The sequence below is a fragment of the Aspergillus fijiensis genome (assembly GCF_003184825.1).
Source record: "Aspergillus fijiensis CBS 313.89 unplaced genomic scaffold BO72scaffold_10, whole genome shotgun sequence".
Taxonomy (NCBI): Eukaryota; Fungi; Ascomycota; class Eurotiomycetes; order Eurotiales; family Aspergillaceae; genus Aspergillus; species Aspergillus fijiensis.
The window spans coordinates 523081-540811 of record NW_024468986.1 but is presented as its reverse complement, the minus strand read 5'-3'; the positions used below and the strand labels follow the sequence as shown (position 1 = coordinate 540811).

General features: G+C 54.1%; 8 protein-coding genes across 8 annotated transcripts; 2 read left to right on the top strand and 6 right to left on the bottom strand.

Annotated features, from left to right (window-relative positions):
* Positions 1-12: 12 nt before the first annotated feature.
* BO72DRAFT_493564 (uncharacterized protein) lies at positions 13-885 on the bottom strand (the record flags this gene model as incomplete). Its single annotated transcript, XM_040948387.1, has 1 exon — positions 13-885. The coding sequence occupies one exon, from the start codon at positions 883-885 to the stop codon at positions 13-15; it is 873 nt and encodes a 290-aa protein (XP_040804233.1).
* Positions 886-2941: 2056 nt separating this feature from the next.
* BO72DRAFT_398653 (lipase family protein) lies at positions 2942-4127 on the bottom strand. The gene is made up of 4 exons (XM_040942100.1): positions 4018-4127; positions 3800-3965; positions 3407-3743; positions 2942-3346 (listed from the first exon to the last, which is right to left on the bottom strand). The coding sequence occupies exons 1-4, from the start codon at positions 4097-4099 to the stop codon at positions 3041-3043; spliced, it is 891 nt and encodes a 296-aa protein (XP_040804232.1). The 5' UTR covers positions 4100-4127; the 3' UTR covers positions 2942-3040.
* A 3173-nt stretch (positions 4128-7300) lies between these two features.
* Positions 7301-8897, top strand: BO72DRAFT_503165 (cytochrome P450; the record flags this gene model as incomplete). Its single annotated transcript, XM_040949098.1, has 2 exons — positions 7301-8405; positions 8473-8897. 2 exons carry the CDS (start codon positions 7301-7303, stop codon positions 8895-8897), a joined length of 1530 nt encoding a protein of 509 aa, XP_040804231.1.
* A 152-nt stretch (positions 8898-9049) lies between these two features.
* Positions 9050-10160, bottom strand: BO72DRAFT_371718 (NAD(P)-binding protein; the record flags this gene model as incomplete). Its single annotated transcript, XM_040941014.1, has 2 exons — positions 9050-9717; positions 9779-10160. 2 exons carry the CDS (start codon positions 10158-10160, stop codon positions 9050-9052), a joined length of 1050 nt encoding a protein of 349 aa, XP_040804230.1.
* Positions 10161-11176: 1016 nt separating this feature from the next.
* Positions 11177-12604, bottom strand: BO72DRAFT_493560 (cytochrome P450; the record flags this gene model as incomplete). The annotated part of the gene is made up of 1 exon (XM_040948386.1): positions 11177-12604. One exon carries the CDS (start codon positions 12602-12604, stop codon positions 11177-11179), a length of 1428 nt encoding a protein of 475 aa, XP_040804229.1.
* Positions 12605-13040: 436 nt separating this feature from the next.
* Positions 13041-14188, top strand: BO72DRAFT_503161 (amidohydrolase family protein). The gene is made up of 2 exons (XM_040949097.1): positions 13041-13120; positions 13232-14188. Exons 1-2 carry the CDS (start codon positions 13069-13071, stop codon positions 14116-14118), a joined length of 939 nt encoding a protein of 312 aa, XP_040804228.1. The 5' UTR covers positions 13041-13068; the 3' UTR covers positions 14119-14188.
* Positions 14189-14549: 361 nt separating this feature from the next.
* Positions 14550-15655, bottom strand: BO72DRAFT_525460 (NAD(P)-binding protein; the record flags this gene model as incomplete). Its single annotated transcript, XM_040949954.1, has 2 exons — positions 14550-14869; positions 14926-15655. The coding sequence occupies 2 exons, from the start codon at positions 15653-15655 to the stop codon at positions 14550-14552; spliced, it is 1050 nt and encodes a 349-aa protein (XP_040804227.1).
* A 1229-nt stretch (positions 15656-16884) lies between these two features.
* On the bottom strand, positions 16885-17598 carry BO72DRAFT_456467 (uncharacterized protein; the record flags this gene model as incomplete). The annotated part of the gene is made up of 1 exon (XM_040946275.1): positions 16885-17598. The coding sequence occupies one exon, from the start codon at positions 17596-17598 to the stop codon at positions 16885-16887; it is 714 nt and encodes a 237-aa protein (XP_040804226.1).
* Positions 17599-17731: the final 133 nt, after the last annotated feature.

Below are 17731 nucleotides of genomic sequence, written 5' to 3'. Positions count from 1 at the left end.
GCGCGATTCTCTTCAATCATTCGGCTCCACCTTATGGCATCTTTCGATAGTGTCACAATACCGTCGCCAACCCTCCGCACAAGGAAAGATCGGAACCTCATCCAAGCCGACGTAGTGATGATAGTTCTTTAGGGACCAATCCGGTCGGCGGTTCTCGAGGCTAAAGAAGAGCGTAGGAAAGGCGATCCAAAAGAGTGATCCTGCAGTGGCTTCTACCAGTTGCCCGTCCCACTCCGAGACACCCCCGAACACGCGTGAAGCATCCCGAAAGATCACCAGATCGCACGTCTCGCACGCACCTGCTGCGATCGCATCGAAGCTAGGTCTCGGCTGAATGATACCCCACGGACGACACTGAGAATATAGGGGCGACCCCTCGACGAAGATCATCCGCTCGTCAAATGTCCTCAGCACGCGGGCCTCTAACTCCTCCTGCAGGTCTTGCAGGCGAGGAAACCCATCGCGCGGGCACCGTAAGTTGCACCGATACCCAGCCTCAAAGGGAGTGATGGGGCAGGCCAGGTCTCTCGCGTAGTCCAGAAAGCACAATTTCGTCGTTGGAGGCTGATGGAGGAGCATCCTTCTCCAACTGGCCTCGGGGCGTTCGTAATATTCCTTATGAAAGGGACCCGAGCATGGACTGAAGTATTCGGGCCAGATTTTCTCGATGATAAGCGGGTTGGCGGTGCGTGGCTCGCCTCTGGGGGTGTTTTCGGCCGGCTGCAAGTACAATGCGGTTTGGATGGCTCGCGATTTGTTGAACAGGTCGTGCCAGAGGTAGCATACTCGTGTTGAGACGAGTAAAGTCTGCATATCCATTTGGAGGAGGATTTGCTTCACCAGCTCTGGGAAGCAGAAAATCCGGTGAGGTGTAGTTTCTGCCATGGCTTTCGTCGTTCAGAGTGATTATAGCGATGAGATGACTCGGTAATGTATGAGACAAAGTCTCCTCGTGGCCAACGAGTGCTGGGAAGTATAGCTTCGAAGCGCGGTCGCAAGAGTCATCCTCGGCGTCACTCTTCCGACATCGATAGACTTGGCTACGGTAGCAGTACCGTTGATGCAGAACTGTGATGCACTCATGATGACGATGAGCACATCTTGAAGAAATTTCATGGATAAGGACAACGAAATTGCGCTTTTCGAACATGGAAGTATGTCGCGACTGCGACTCTCGAGTTCATCTTGGTCGTGAAAACCACAAGTAGCTCTGTGGCGCATTTATCTAGTCGCAGACGACCACCACTAGAGCTCGGATGAAGAAGACAGACAATTGAGTCGCTCACATTTCATAATTTGCCGGGTGGCGATGGAGCTTTTGAGTGCCTAGGGATTATGGCACTCGTTGCTGAAGTCGTGTCGATTGTTCTATGCATACAATCGGTCGGACGCAGGTACGAACCTCGCATACCTTGGCTCACAAATAAGCTCCTTTGGAGCATCCATTCCTTAGTTTCCTAGTAGAACAGTAGCAGAGGTCGGTCATGAGCGCTATCATAATCCTTGCCGAATGATAAGCCAGATGTTTGCTTCTTTGTTTGTATCGGTGCTCCCGCGGACGGCCGTCGGACGAATGTAGACAACATCGATCACAAGGTTCGACTGATAACGCCAGCAGGAATGGGTGACCCTGTAGACATTTGAGTAATCCATATCTTAGGTATCAGTGTTTATGGATGCCTATGACTCCCTCCCCTCCTCAAGGTGCAATTTCTTACCTCCACTATCCACACTCCCTTCGAGCAACGCAAGCTCTTCAGTGGTTAGGGAACTCCCAGTCCCACTCAAACCATATAATAGCCCCGCATAAACAGCATGGATCCAACACGGACCCGGCACAGAGCTGACCATCAAATGCCATCTCCGAGGGCACAGCTATATGCAAACTCTCTACAGAGTACCAACACAAGGATCATATCCCACTACTGCACGGTGCCATCCCGAAAAGGAAAACACGTCCCCCACACTTCAACAAGCATGTGAAATCGCAAGCTTTCATTCATCCTGCTTCCTTTGAAAGTATCCATCCAACCACGTGCCCACCACCACGGCTCAGAAACCACCGACTCGCAAGCCAAGAACCGCGACAAGTGAGCCATCCCCAAAAATCAAGGTTCCCAGCGCAAGTACCGAGATTCTCCACAAATCAGTCCTGATAGAACTTCCCACGTGTTGGCCGTTACCCCTCCGATCGACACTCACTAGACCACTGTTTAGGCTACGCGTAAATTAAACTAAGTGTACGGCACTGCGAGCTGTGAAGAAACCCAGCGGGCGGCTTTGCGAGCGCTCGGCGAAGCTGCCCGTTAGGGCCAATGGTCCGGATCTCCGGCACTGCCCCTCTGTTCGACTGCAGACTACTAAATCTAGACTAGAGTGTCAACGTTCCCTCCCCCTTGCTAGCGCCTGCTGCAGGTTGCCCTAATAGATTGTCAAACCGGGCCATTGCAAAGTTTCGTGATGGCCTTGGGCACATTTTCACATGTTTTGGTGCTCGCAGGTGCAAATCGGCTAAGCTCAGCGCAGTCGAATAGCAAGAGCTTTGCCGAGAGTGGGGGTCCAAGCGTTAAGCGCACTTGTGGGAGTAAGTCACAGTATGTTAGACTCGCGATGAAAGTTGATCAGACAGTTGGTAACTTTGAAGCAGTTCTTGCAAAAGTTGCGGGCAAGGGCAAAACCAAACGGAGACTTACCCCCTTTTTCTCTTCTCGAAGACCTCAATTAAGTTAAACCGATTTAAGTCTATGACTGTTAAGAATTAAGAGTGGGTCCCCCACCAGGCTCCAAGCCGTGGTTTCGGCTATCAATCTGCGACAACCCGCGAAACGTGGGTCGGGGGTACTTCGGCGGACGGTTGCCACTGGTAATTTTTCTCTTCTGTTGGGAAGATGGTAATGGTAGGAGACAGATGTCGTAACGTATGTTCATTCACATTATATCCGAGATATGAAGTATGTACATGCGACGCGAGCGCGTCAATTATTACTCCTATACCTATTTACTGCGGCCATGGTCCACATCGCCGGGCGCAGCAGGGCGACTAATCGCACGCGCTGATGTACTCGAAGTAGAACTTGTGGGCGGAGACACTGTCCAGGAGCGTCCCGTCGTTGCCCGCGGTGGAGTCCACTCCAGTCACCTCGGTGATGTCTGAGGTCGTGACGGTCACGTCGGTGTCGCTGGTGATCCAGTACTCCGGGCTGAAGTGGTGGTAGCCGAGAAGCTTCGGCGGGAGCTTGGGGACGATGTCGTCCGTGTGCGTGACGCGGTAGTTGCTGCCCTTGGTTTGGTCGGTGATGTAGTCTGCCAGGGCAAGGTTGCCGATGCGAGGTTGGCCGAAGTTGTACTATTAATTATCAGTCCTTAGTTCGTGTCTAATGTGGGTGAGATAGGGTTAGGAACATACCAGGTCAACGGTGTACCCGTCGTTGCGGAGGACAGTGGCGCCGATTGCAGCGAGGGCAGCACCCAAGCTGTGGCCGGTGAAGACCAGGTCATAGTCCGAGTAGGTGGTGACAGCCGCCTCGACCTTGGAGGCGATAGTGCTGGCAACTGTCTCCCAGGCTTTCCAGAAGCCACTGTGGATCTCGCAGCCAGTACAGATGCTGCTTGCGTCTGTAAGACCGAAGTCGATGTTGGCGATCCAATTAGAGAGATCGGAGCTGCCACGGAAGGAGACAACAATGGCCTTATTTGTCGAGTCGACAGCGACGAAGCCCGCCGTGTCGCCGAACTCGGCAGTTCTGAGGTGGTTTGTCAGTGGACTCGGCCAAGTTAAATATGCGATCAGGAAACCTACTCGTTGAACTCGTCGAGGACAGTGGGAGCAGCAGCCACAACCAGCGGACAGTTGTCAGCAGAGCAGGAGAGCGCCGTGCTTGCTGAATCGATGTTGGTCGAACAGTAAGCGGCCGCGCTATACTGCGCAAAGAGGTCCATCTGGTCCAGCAGGGTGGTGGAGACAGCTATGACAGCATTAGCATCGTGGAATAAGACTAGGTTGACACGAGCACGTACATCGACGCTCGATCGGCGCGGGGGCAGCCTGGGCCAGCAGGCCGAGAGCCGCGACAACCCCTAATTCCCGGGTGTAAAACATCGTGAGTGGAAGAGAAAGAACGGGGAAGTTGGGTTAGGAGATGATCTGCCTGGATCCTGGGGATACCACAGAGAGTGGCGATCAGCCATCCTTTTATAGAAATTCTTCCCCTTATCCCTTGCGGGAGGGGAATTCGTCGGGAGTCTGGCGTAGAAAGTCCGAGTGATACGAGCCACTCCGGAAGGGCGGGGGAAAAGCAAATCCCATGGCCAAATTGAGAAAGAAGACAATTGAAGGCTATACCCATTGCTCCTAGCTTGAAGCCAAGGACTGACAATGGGGTGGAATTGATGGGGCTCTAGGGGCGGCCCCCAACAAACGTTGCTCCGTCGGAGGAAGATAGGGCAAGGCCACGGGAGAAGGGGAATGCCACTGGAGTGCACACGGCCCAACTTCCATAGCGCATTGGCTTCTTCTTTGCTAATTGCCACGCGTCTACAACAGATAGATGCACTGGTAGACGGGATAATTTTCTTGAGCATTGGTGTCAACCCCTTCCGGATGGACCCGCCCGGCATTCGAGGCTAAAGCGCGATGCTTGTTCAAGCCTGATTGCTCTTCAGCCGGAACAGCGTGACTGACCTGCATGAACGGGCCGGAGTGTGCATCCTGCAGAAGCAATCAGAAAGAAATCCCTATGAGTTAGCGTCTTTGGCGCGGACTGTCGTTCTTCTCGAAAGACCCACCTCGTTCGGCTTAATTTGGCGCGTCTAGCGGGTTGAGTCTTCGGAGTCTTCTATAACGACAATTTTTATAGTCCTCGCGGACACTTTTCTTATCCACCAGTGAAGTGATCACGGGGTAGGTTGCAATTTAAAGTCTGCTTCAAAAGTCAGGATAATCGAATTTTCTCCCAATTAGGGACGCACGCTGGCCGTCTGACTGTGTTGTTGGGGTCAGGGGCTTGACGCTGTATTTCCCGCTGTGAGAAGATACTTACCTGAAAGTTACCGGCCCCATGAGCACTGCGCCACCAACTTTCGATGATCGCGACGTTGAAGAGAAGGTAGTTTTGGCCTCGAACATTGAAGGTAATTTTCAGGGGCTTGGTGCCTGAGGCATGATGTGGAATGAGGCCGGATCAACTAATTCTCCCGTTCCGAAGTCATCAGCAATGATCCAACTTATCCATTGCATCTTATCTCTTGAGGGACTTCTAAATTTTTTCAGATGAGGTAAATGTAGCGTCAGAGTATGGACTTTAGTCTGATTATGTAGCTCGACAAAATTCGTTGAAGTGGCTTGCGAAAACTAATAGTATGATTCATCATCATTTTCCCGATTTCAATCCAACCCTGATATATACGTTTTCGGGTTACCTTTACAACGACTTCGCCTGAGTCCCAACTAGTGATTATAGACCTACACTACATAGAATACACTGCTCAAATACATACACGTATCTAAAAGAAGAGCGTTGAGTGTTGACATATTGGTTCCCTGCAACAAGCTTCTCTATTGGTAATGGTAGGAATTCTATAATTCTCTCCTCTCTGTATAGTTGTGATTCACTGGCCAGGGGGGTGGGGGAGTATTTCGGGACCACTAGTTTAGACTTTTGAAACGCATCAACAACTTGTCATTTGTAGCCAGAGGTAGTATTGGAGGCCTAACTAGTCGAGTGAGCGGCGAATCTAATCGTATCTGATATCAAAAATCCGGAAACCCCGGGAAGAATGAACTACCCCGAGCTGCTGCTTGTACTCCACCTACACTATGCGGATGAGTCGAATGAAGAGTGAATTTTCGATAAAAAGCGCATAGCTGCATCGAAGGGAGATTTTATCCTAGACAAAAAGCTTATAGATACAAAGCGCACAGATACAAAGCGTATATTACAAAGCGTGGTGCGGACGAGCGTTACGTAGGTGAATACAGACAAGTATATATAGTGCTCTAATGCAGAAAAATGACATACATTTTGGTCGTGCACATCGTCATCGACGGAAGGTAGAGAACCTGCATGTGAGTCACCTCATCGAGTCTGATACCACTTCTCCAAGGCTACTCAACACAGTCTCCAGCTACGAGCCAAGTGATTTGGCCTTTATCACTTCTCAATTCTTCTCAGTCTAAGATCACACAGATCTCCCTCAGCCTCCCCATCCATACATAGTGGATCACTATCAAGAAAGGCTCCCTTTCATCCCAATGGCAAAGCTTACAGATATCCCGCCGACCAAATGTTGCTCATCCTAGAGAAGCTCTACTCAACAGCATTGTATCTTGCTAATCATTCCGATTGCAGGAGCGTGGTTTATACCAATATTAGTATCAATAATACTTCTTGACATTGCCCTACTATAAAAAATCGCCAATTTACCTATCAGACCAGCTGCTGGCGCGATGCAGGTGTGTTCTTATGTCTCGAGGGTTTGTTCAAGCCCTAACCCTCAGACGCCCATTGCCTCGGCACATAGACTCCAGGTAGTTTATACTCGCAGGGGCCGGCTCGCATCATGAATATCTGTGCTTACCACAGTCACCACAAGCCTCTAACAGGCTATTGGGTGATAGAGCGAGCCTTCTTCACTGAAATGCGAGATGGCCTTGCTGCTATGACGTCGAGGTCATCACAGTTGGCCCAATGTGTCACATTCGGGCGACAAGATAATCTCTGCCAATGGAGGATGCAACTCACCCTGTTCAGTACCTCACGTTACACATTTCGAACGCAGCTGATCTGCCAAGAAAACGGACGTCCGATTCCGAGACTTTATTAGAATATTTCCCGTAAAGCACCTTTCCAACTGAGCCTTCACTTTTGTCTATCTGCCAAGCAAGTTGTATTTGAATGTGGATCAAGAGGCCGCCTCTTGATCCCTACGAAAGCGCTTGATAATGAATTTGTCCGGAGTTTACTTCCAACCTGCTACGTGTTAGCCCTTCCCCCAGTAGTGGTTATCTGAACGTAACCAAGAGGATGGCCATGATGTTCAGCACAGATCCATTGTCTGCGTGTAGCCTTTAGGTTGTCAATCACATCTCACTTCGGTGGCCTGCATCCCCGGCCGACGTCGAAACTCCAAATCGACATCCCTGCATATCCTCGTAGCGTCGACTGACTCCCCCTGCATGATCACCAGTCGAGACAGCAATAGTCTCCGAACCCTGCTCTAGTCATAATGATAAGTACTTTCACCATCTCATCTGCCCAGCACCATAACTCCCTCCTCCCCTTGGCACCATTCCAAGCCCAGCATGGAGTCCCTCCTCAACGTCCCGCCTACCCGCATAGCCCTCTGTCTCCTCCTCCTCACCCTGACCAGCATCCTCCTCCTCACCCGCATCCACCGCGCACACATCCGCCGCCGGTTCGCCCACCAGCATGGCTGCCAACCCATCACCCACTACAACAACAAAGACCCCATCCTCGGCCTGGACGAGATCTACCGAGGCATCACCACCGTGAAGCGCCACAAAGCCCTGGAATCCATCACACAGCGCTTCCAACTCCACGGAAACACCTTCGCCTCGCGCCGCCTCCTGAAATACACAATCGTCACCATCGAGCCCGAGAACATCAAAACGATCCTCTCCACCCGCTTCAAAGACTACGGGCTGGCCCACCGCCTCCCCATCTTCCAGCCCTTACTGGGGCAAGGGATCTTCGACACCGACGGCGCGCACTGGGCCGCCTCGCGCGCGCTCATCCGCCCCAGTTTCACCAAGGACCAGGTCGCCGACCTCGCCGCCTTCGAATCGCTGATCCCCTCCCTGCTAGCGCACCTCCCCCGCGACGGGGCCACGGCCGTCGACCTCCAGGACTTGTTCTTCCGGTACACGATCGACTCGGCCACGGACTTTCTGTTTGGGCAGTCGGTCGGCAGTCTGAAGATGCAGCGCAGCGAGCTGGATTTCGCGGAGGCGTTCAACTATGCCCAGGAGGCGATGACGGTGCGCGCGATCCTGGGGCCGTTTGGGCGGTTTTACTACGATCAGAAAGCGGAGCGGTGTAATCGCGTTTGTCGGGAGTTTGCGATGCCGTTCGTTGAGGAGGCGGTTCGTGCTGTTCAGGATGGCGGTGGTGGCGGTAGTGGCAGGAAGAACGAGAAGTATATCTTCTCGCATGAGTTGGCGTCACGCACGAGTGATAAGCGTCGGATATTGGATGAGCTGATGAATGTGCTCCTCGCGGGCAGGGATACAACGGCTAGTCTGCTGAGTAACATGTTCTTCATGCTGGCGAAACATCCCGAGGTGTGGGCGAAATTGAGGCAGGAGGTGGTGACGAAGTTGGAGGGGCGGTTGCCCTCGTATGAGGAGCTGAGGGGGTTGAGGTATTTGAGGTATTGTGTTAATGAATGTGAGTGTTCTTCCTTTTGGTGGGTGGTTAGGAAAGGTGGTCTGATGCTGATGCTTTGTGATGCTAGCGCTCCGACTACACCCCGTCGTCCCGATGAACGATCGCGTCGCGGTGAGGGATACGGTTTTGCCGGTTGGAGGTGGTAAGGATGGGCTCTCGCCGGTCTTTGTACCCAAGGATACAATTGTCGCGTATAACGTGTATGCCATGCATCGGCGGAAGGACTTCTATGGTGACGACGCGGAGGTCTACCGGCCGGAACGGTGGGAGGATGGGCGGCTGCAGCCGCGATGGGAGTACCTGCCATTCAACGGGGGACCACGGATCTGCATCGGGCAGCAGTATGCGTTGACGGAGGTGGCATATGTGACGGTTCGTCTGGCGCAGGAGTTTGAGGGGCTGGAGAGTCGGGATCTGGGCCCGTGGGAGGAGTCGTTGACGCTGACGGTGTGTTCGCGCAACGGGACCAGAGTATGTTTGAGGCCGGCCTGATTCTCTATTTCGCTTAATGGAGCTATATGGGCATAGAGCCTAGCGAGTATAAATCTCTCCTAGGAACTATGTCTTCAGAGTTCGTGCATACTTACTAAGAACGGAATGATATTCTCCTGACTTGGAAGTGATACCACACTTCGAAGCTGGCCCTAATGGTGCCCCTTCATCCTCACCCACGCCTCATACTGATCCTTTACGACCTGCTCGACGGGTAAATACTTCATTCCCAGCTCTCTCACGCTCCGACCATTATCCACCTTGAAATCAATCCCGATGTTCCTCGACACCCAGCTCCGCGACACCCCGATGAATGGCCCCGCCAGATACACCATGAGCTTCGGCAGATTGCGCGTCGGCAACACCTTGGGATCCTTATGAATCGGCCGCACGATCTCCGCCATCTCCAGCAACCCCACCGTGCGAACGCCCGCAATCAGATACCGACCGTTGGCCGTCTTGCTCGTCCCGGCCTTGACGTGGGCTGCCGCGACGTCCCGCACGTCGACGACGGGGTAGTACAGCTCGGGTGTGCCCTGTCTGTTCTGGCCGGAAAAGATGTTCTCGATTGTGAACAAGCTACCCGAGGTGGACTCTGTGGTGAGAGGGGGCCCCAGGGTAAGGCCTGGGTTGATGACGACGAGATCCCATCGTTTGTGGAACTGGCCGTCGTGCAGCTTCCAGGCTTCCCGTTCAGCGGCGACTTTAGAGTAGTGGTAGGGATTGTTGGTCTCGGTAGCGGTGTCATTCCAGTAGGCTTCGGTGAGAGTGCTGTCTTTCATCTGGGCGACTTCGATGCTGTCGCTGTACATTGCTGCGACTGCCGAGGTTTACTGCGTGTTAGATAGCAAATAGACGAGGTGGGGAGCTGGCTGGCTTACTTGAAGAGGTCAGGACAACGCGGTGCACGCTCTCGCATTGGTTCACCGACTCCAGCACGTTGCGAGTGCCCTGCAGAGCGGGCTCAACGCATTCCTTCAGACCATTTTTGATTTGAGGGGGTGCCAGAAATGGCGATGCAATGTGGTAGACAACGCTGCAGCCCTCCATCGCGGGGCGGAAGGAGCCATCCCGGAGAAGATCAGCTTCAAAAAGAGAAAGTCTGCCTGGATACTGGGCTTGGAGATCGAGAAGCGGCTTGCATTTGGCGGCGTTCTTGAGACTGCGGACGGTGCTGTGGACGGCTTCTCCCTTCTCGAGGAGGAGCTTGACGACGTACAGGCCAATGAAGCCCGTTCCACCGGTAATCAGGGAAGTCGGCATTGTCATTTGAGGGTGTTCGTGCTGTGAGGCAGTATTGTAATGTGAGCCGTGGTGATATGCCAGAGGGTAGTGGCCATCGTCCCAGGGAGGGGATGCTCCTTTTAACTCAGTCGGGGGTTGTGATTAGGGCTGGTGCCGTTGCAAATGCTCGAATACGAGCCACAGAATCTGTGCTACGTGTTGATTTGATGTGATCCCCGAGATAACAGACTGACCTTGGCTGTTGTCGTTTTTCTGGGGCCAATGCTCGGCAGGAATGATCACAGCAAAGCACAGATGGGTTACATCCTCGGTTGACAGTGCATATATATGCCTTGATCCCGAGGCTTGGTCCTCGCTTACTTTTTCAATCGGGCCAGGCCAGCCCCCAGTGTATGATTCGAGCATTGACAACCCAAATGGTGCGGTCTTGTCTACGACGGAGATCGACGCTTCCAACCAGGGAACGTTTCGTTTGGAATCACCCAGAGCAGATCGGGTGCCCGGTTCTATCGTAAGGTATCGGGAGCAAAATCTTCTGGTAGTCAAAAGGAAGCTCTGCGCGACCAGTTGAATCGGCTGAGATTTCAATACTTGCTGTAGATGGATGAGTCTGGAAGAGGCTGCATCTCCAGTTTACCAGGGATGCTAAGTGACCTCCGAATTAGTAGCCCGAGTAGTCAGTATTGAATAGTCGATTGAAAACCAGGCTCTAGACTTCGAGATAATCAACCAAATAAGTGAGCTCACCACGCAAAAAATGAGGCGCTTCTAGTAGCGAGCACAAGTGGCACCTTCTGGCGCGTGGTGTGTATTGACCATGCGGTCATGGTTGTGGATTTCAAGATTCTTCGCTGGGTGTCAAGTAGGCACTTTGCTGGCAAACCCAACCCTATGCCTGATTTACTTTCAACCTGTCGTCATATAAGTTCTGATTGATTTCTCATACGCCTGATGTATTTCCTTTATGTTTTATCATCTCTTACTGCTTCTCTTCTCTATTGAACATTCTGCAGAAAGTTCACAGTATCGAAGCCTTAAGATAACTCCGTGACCGGGTCATTTCTCCTACGTAGCTTGACATGCAGCGGGGGCTTTTCCCACATGATGTATACCCGCTGCTTCTCAATGGCAAACCCATCGTCCAAGAGGTCGAAATCGAAGCGACTCAGGAGCCGGGCAAGAATCAGCTTCATCTCCGCATACGCCAGCCCCATGCCGATGCAGTTCCGAGGACCCACCGAGAATGGCTGCGAGGCTTCGAGATGATCGTTCCGCGCCCATTCCGGACGCTCCGGCGTCGGCAGCCAGCGTTCCGGCGTGAAGTCTTCGGGACGCGTGAAGTTATCCCGATGATAGCATGCCGCGAGCGCATAGACGCTGATGATGGTACCCCCGGGGAGGAACTGACCCGCCACCGAGGCGCCCCCGGCGGGCACCTCTCGGCGGAGGTCGGAGGACAAGGGGGGATACATTCGTAGCGCTTCTTCAATGACAGCGCTTAAATACGGGAGGCGGGCGACGCGGGCCATGGTAATCTCGGACTCGGATGCAAAGGCCGTCGTGAGTTCGGCCTGCAGCCGGACCAGGGGCCGCGGATTGCGGAGCAGGAGGTACAGACACCCGGAGACGGCCGTCGCAATGGTATCGCTCCCAGCGGGGATGACCAGAGCGGCGTTGACCTCCATCTCCTCCACCGACATTGCCCCTGCCTTCTCGGTGTTTTGCCGCGAGATGTAGGTCCAGAGGTCATGGCGCCCTTCATCCGGTGGCATGGCTAGTCTCTCTTGCACTTTAGCGTAGCTCCGCCGAAGGTGTTCCTGGCCCTTTAGCAGGTGTCGGATCGGGCCCAAGGCGAGCGCGAGAGGGAAGAAGAGACCCAGCATGCGGGCAGTCAGGAAGTAGTGTGTTGATTTGAAGAAGTTCATCAGCAGCGTCACCCACGGATGATACTGCTGGCTCTCCAAGCATTGGAAGGAGCTGCTGAAGGCCAGCGTTCCAATGAGGTCGAAAGCAAGGAATTCGACCCACTGCACCATATCGACCGTCTCGGCGGCGGCGCAGCGTTGATCCAGACGCTTCAGCAAAAGATCAATGTGGTCCTGAAAGTAATGCTCTTGCTCGCGCAATGCTCGTTCCGCAAAGGCTCGATTAAGGGCAGCGCGCTGGCGAGCGTGTTCGGGGCCGTTAGCTGTCAGAAGGTCAGGCACACCTGGCCGCAGGCGACGATACCCGGATTTCTTGAACTTCCTCGTCCCGATATGCCCGTAGATCTCCTTCCACGCCGTTGGCCCTATGAAGGAAACCATCTCGGGGCTGACCCGGACGACTGGACCATATGTGCCATGTAGATCGCGCACAGCCTGAGCCTCTCGACCGCGAAAGCTTTGGAAGGCGCACGGAAGATAGGAGAACTTTCGTGTTGCCGGCCCTGGCACTGAGGCCAAGGGGCTTAGCCAGAGCATGTAAGTGGCGTAAAGAGCATAATAGACTACGTACTGTTGAACCTTAGCGTTGTGTGTGTGTGTGTGTGTGTGTGTGTGTGTGTGTATTGAAAAACTTGTGCAATCGAACCAATGACACAACTCACCGCAGAAGACAGCCCAAGAAGGACGTTGAAAGCCATATTATCGATTGCTACTGGCTTGCCGCATTTCAGATAACCAGCGCTAAAAGTGACTAGGTCTTTTATGTACAGGCACTGGCCGAGGAAAGAAAAGCGCCGAGAATAAAGAAGGGGGAAAAAGGCACCGCGCGAAAGCCGGAAACCATCCGAAAAACCACCCGGAGATTGGAACCCTAGCCGCTGCCGGCCTTCATCGGCTCTCAGCTATAGTACAGAGCCACTCTATATAGTGAGCTGTTGGGATATGGTTTCAAGTGAGCAGGTTTGGCATATCGCTCATTGTTAGCTTTCCCGAAGTTCACCATGGGTACCATCGACACACATCACCATCTGATTCCGCCCAAGTTCACCGAGTGTAATGGACACCCCTCCCTTCCTTCCCCTCCCCCCACCCCCGCCCCCCCCGTGACAGCGACAGAAAATCAGAAACGGCACTGAAGCTGACAAAAGTTCATATAACATCCAGTATGGAATGCCAATATTGAGAAGGCACGGGGATTAAAGCTTCCAACTTGGACCAAAGAGGGTACTTTGCGGTCGCTAGATGACTGCAATATTGCTACGGCGATCCTCTCCCTCGGCCATCCAATTCATCCCTACGTGAGCGACCCAGGGCAGGTGGGACCCATCTGCCGTGAGATCAATGAATATACAGCCCAATTCCGTGACAGTCATCCGGACCGCATTGGATTCTTCGCAACATTGCCACCGCTCGACCAACCGGGCGCCTGCATTGCGGAGATTAGATACGCCTTCGAGGAGCTGCACGCGGATGGCGTCGTCATCTTTACCAGCTACGCCGGGAAGTACCTAGGCCACCCTGAGTTTCTCGATGTATGGGCCGAGTTGAACCGCCATCAGGCGGTAATTCTTATTCATCCAGGGTTTGAGGGCATGGCCCCGATCGAAGAGCCACGTCTCCTCGCAGCGCCGGTGTTGGACTGGACCCATGAGACAACCAGGACCGCCGTTCATCTGATCACCACCAACATCATCCGCGACTATGCCCAATGCAAAATAATTTTATCTCATGCGGGTGGCACGCTGCCCTATGTGATCAATCGAGCCGCAGTGCTGTGCAGTCGGCTGCGCATCGGGGACAAGACGGAGGAAGAGTTCATCGACGAAGCCCGGGCCTTGTATATCGATGTCGCATTTAGCGGTTATGAGCCTCAGCTGCGACTGCTCAAAGAATTTGCCAAACCAGGCCATGTGTTGTTCGGAAGTGACTATCCCTGGGAGCACGCCGATGTCATGCAGGTTCAGCTCGCGGCTACGGATGCCGTTTTTGCTCAGGAGACGCGTGAGGCTGGATTGAAATTGTTCCCGCGGCTGAACCAGCGGGCTTCTTGACTGACTGAGGAGTTGATTGATCGAATGAGCCTCAAGTCGCTGAGAGAGGGATGTTACATCTATAGCTCACCCAGGCGGTTCTCAGCGAGTTTCTCTCCGATAGCCTTATTTAGCCTAAATTGATCATTCATCTACGCTCCTGAGAAACATATGATCTGACTTGATAATTCCTTGTACGTGGCATCTGTTTCTATCTCCCACTCCTCATCACCCCCTGCGATGCTATTGCCGCAGCCCGATGGCGTAGCCCAGGGCCGGCGGCTAACCTTGAACTCAGCACGACAGATCGCGTCAGAGGGTCAAATGGCTCCTAGATCATTCTTGTAGAAACATACTTAAGCATAGGACAACAGAGCGTAGTGAACATCGGTCTCCTGATTAGCCAGAAGTTTGATTTTCCCCACCATTCTGGGGGACAAGCAAGGGGTTCGTTAATGCGAGTAGCTACCCCGTTCTAAGCACATTTCCACCGTCTCCCGTACGGTTTGTTCTAGTCCTTTGTAGCCAGCCTGCCCCCACCATCTGGTCAAGAGACGGGCCCCCAGTGTGTTGTCCACTGTACTCAGGTCCACCAATTGACCGGGGTCGGCCCTAGGCAGCATGGCGTCGGGCAAGACCCTCTGGATTATGTCAACCACACGGCCCCAGGTGAAGGGTTCGTCGCAGGCGAAGATCCGCTCGTTAGCCACCGTCACATCGATTGCCGCCGCAATATGGATCCGCGCGTCATCAATGGTATCGACCATGTACACTATGGGTCCATTGGTCAAATCAAGATGGGAAGCGAGAGCGGCAACCACAACATACCTGATGGAATAGGCGGGATCCGACCGTTGAGGACACTCTGCACATGTAGACCACTGACCCCCATGGACCCCATGACTTTGCCCCAGTTCATCGCTGGGTTGATGACATTGACCACAAACGGTGGGTTCCGCTCCGCCACGAAGCGCCAGGCAGCTCGCTCGGCCTTCACCTTAGAGGCCACGTACACCTGGTACCCCCACTCAAACCCCATCTTGCTCCGTTCCTCCTCGGACGCCACTCTCTCCACAAGCTCTACCGCCTCTTGATTCCAGGACTCGCGGTTGATTGCGAATTGCACCCCAGGCCGGGGCTTCGACGCCGCCCCGCTGGTCGAGGTGAACACGACCCGTTTCACGCTGGGGTGCAACAGCGCGCCTTCCAGAAGGCCTACCAGAGCGTTTACCGTGGTGGGAATGACCGAGTCCGCATCTGGAGAGAAGTTGGTGATGGAGGCGCAGTGGATGACCGCCGCCACGTCGGCCAACGCCGCATCGTATGCACCCTTGGCCCCCATCTCTGGCACAAGGACAATCTCCAGGTCGGGCGATGGAAGCAAAGAGCGCACTTCATGTGCCCGGGCAGCTGTTCGCACCGTCCCGCGCACGCGGAATCCGGCTCGGAGCGCTTCGTCCGCGATGTGAATCGCGATCATTCCCGAGATGCCGGTGACGAGGACCAGAGAGCCTAGCGGAATGGCCAAGTCGCGACTGTGATCGATGAACCGGGACATGATTGTATCGTCTCAAAAACAACCAACCCCTCCTCTATGCTCAGTGCTGGATTGAAAAAAATGTCAGCCCCAAGAGTCTCACCAAAGCCGGGGTCATGTAGAGGTGCCTGTTTCCGGCGACTTGTGGGCGTCGGGGGGATTCTGCAAACCACCCGAGCACGCTTGATCCCCCCTCCCCCTTTTCTCCAGGCGGCCCAAGCGTGGATATAATCTAGGGCACTGCAGCCGGCTCGCGCCCGCTTGATTCAAACTTGCTGTTCCTTACCTGGCCTTCGTTAGCCTCGTTCTCAACATGCACCCACTGAATAACACCCCGGCACGTTCCAGCACGGAGACGGTGAGAAAAGACCCTGCGTCCTCTTCCTCTCGCGCAACGCATAGGGTTTGCTTTGCTGACGGTGCCTGCCACTTGCTGGAAAACGGTAGCCCGGCAGTATCTACGAATTCAACCATGCGGGAATTTCGGTGCCCGACTGCGAGGCCGCCGTCGCCTGGTACACCTCGGTGCTTCACTATCGGCTTCTGAAGCCCGTGTTGCACGTCAAGCGCGAGCTGCTTCCTGAAGCCTTCATCCTTCAAGATTTTCGACAGTAAACTCCAGGAGTTCAAGATCGCCTGGCTCGGGACTGGCCGGAACGGTGGTGGACTGGAGTTGTTCGAGTTCATCGAACCGGCTCACCGTGCGCCGGAGCAACAAGGGATCGACTACACCCGTTGCGGCGTGTTTCATATCTCCCTGACGGTGCCCGACCCGGAGGAGGTGGGCCAGCAGGTACTGGAAGCAGGCGGTACGAGGATAGGACTCCCGGTGACCATGCCTTCCGGCGACCGGGTCGTGTACTGCCAGGACCCCTGGGGCACCACGCTGGAGCTTTTGAGCGCCCCTTTTGAGCAGATCATACAGACAGGGCCCCCAACCGAGCCTTAGTCAGTGCCTACGGTCGCGATGTTCCCCTATGTTCCTACGTTGCTAGCCCAGCTTGAGGATCGCGATGAATGGAACGCAGAACACGCCGATGTTTCTCTTTACTCTCGCGGGGTGTTTTTCCTGACTGATTGGTGTCCATGGTATGATCCAGCTATGTAGTACAAAGGCACTCGCGTCTTGCATCATGAGAGGCAATATCATATCTTGCTGCGGAAATCGACGGAGGCCTGGTCCTCCTGCTTCCGTGGGCTCATTTCGGGGCCTTGAACGCGCTCTCTTCCCTCCCTCATCCACTCCCGGGTCACGCAAGTGCTTGGTGGCGGACCTCTCCGTCAGAATTACACGTCGCGAGGGCCGAGTAAGTTCTGGTGATAAAGTTCTTGTATAGGGTGCATGTGGTCTGCGGGTTGTAAAAGGTGGAAGACGAAGATGATGACGACGACGACGTGGAAGAAGGAGGGGAGGAGGAGGAGGAGGGTAGAGCACTGTTGACCTCGATGGAAGATGTCCGGGTTCGTGGTTGCATCGACATGAGCTCGTGATGTACCTTCTTGGCAATCGTGTTGAGCGCGAGCAGCGACTCGCGGAGGATTGCCTGCACGAGGAGCCTCTTCTCCTCCTCATTCAGGGGATAACGATTGACTTTGGCCATTCGATTGTAGCCCGTCACGCGAAGAGCCGCGAGCGACCTTTCCTCCCGACTGCCTTCGCCCAATTGCGGCATGTGGTCCTCCGAAGGGGAGAGAAGAGCTCTGCGGAGAACTTCAAGGAAGTCTAGCAGGCGCATTAGAGACTGGATGAGTTGGGAGGTGTAGGGCGCCGACTGCGTGCATCTGTTCCAACACTGTGACGCGGCGCTGAATGAGCTCCGCAGCGCTTCCACGGCATTGAGAATCTGCACCACATCAAGTGAGGGATGTTGAAGATCGGCCTGAATCTCAGTAAGCCCGGGCCGGCATTTGCAGCTGGGGAAGCTGGCCTCGAATTCCATGGCTGTCGGGTCGGAAGACAGCATGGTGGCAGCTACTTGGGGTCCAAAAGAACAGTAACTCAGGATGTGAGGGAAAGTGGCAATGGCGGCTGACCTGGACAGAGGCTTTCTCCTGCCTAGTACCGGAGGGAACGGAAAGGTTGAGACCAGACAGAAA

Excerpts from the sequence above, each read along its gene's own strand:
- BO72DRAFT_503161 (XM_040949097.1), top strand. The coding sequence starts at position 13,069 with ATGGGTACCATCGACACACATCACCATCTGATTCCGCCCAAGTTCACC. Across the intron at positions 13,121-13,231 it reads TCCGCCCAAGTTCACCGAGT|TATGGAATGCCAATATTGAG; the intron begins GTAATGGACACC and ends TATAACATCCAG.
- BO72DRAFT_398653 (XM_040942100.1), bottom strand. The coding sequence starts at position 4,099 with ATGTTTTACACCCGGGAATTAGGGGTTGTCGCGGCTCTCGGCCTGCTG. Across the intron at positions 3,966-4,017 it reads CGCGCCGATCGAGCGTCGAT|CTGTCTCCACCACCCTGCTG; the intron begins GTACGTGCTCGT and ends ATGCTGTCATAG. Across the intron at positions 3,744-3,799 it reads GTCCTCGACGAGTTCAACGA|AACTGCCGAGTTCGGCGACA; the intron begins GTAGGTTTCCTG and ends AAACCACCTCAG.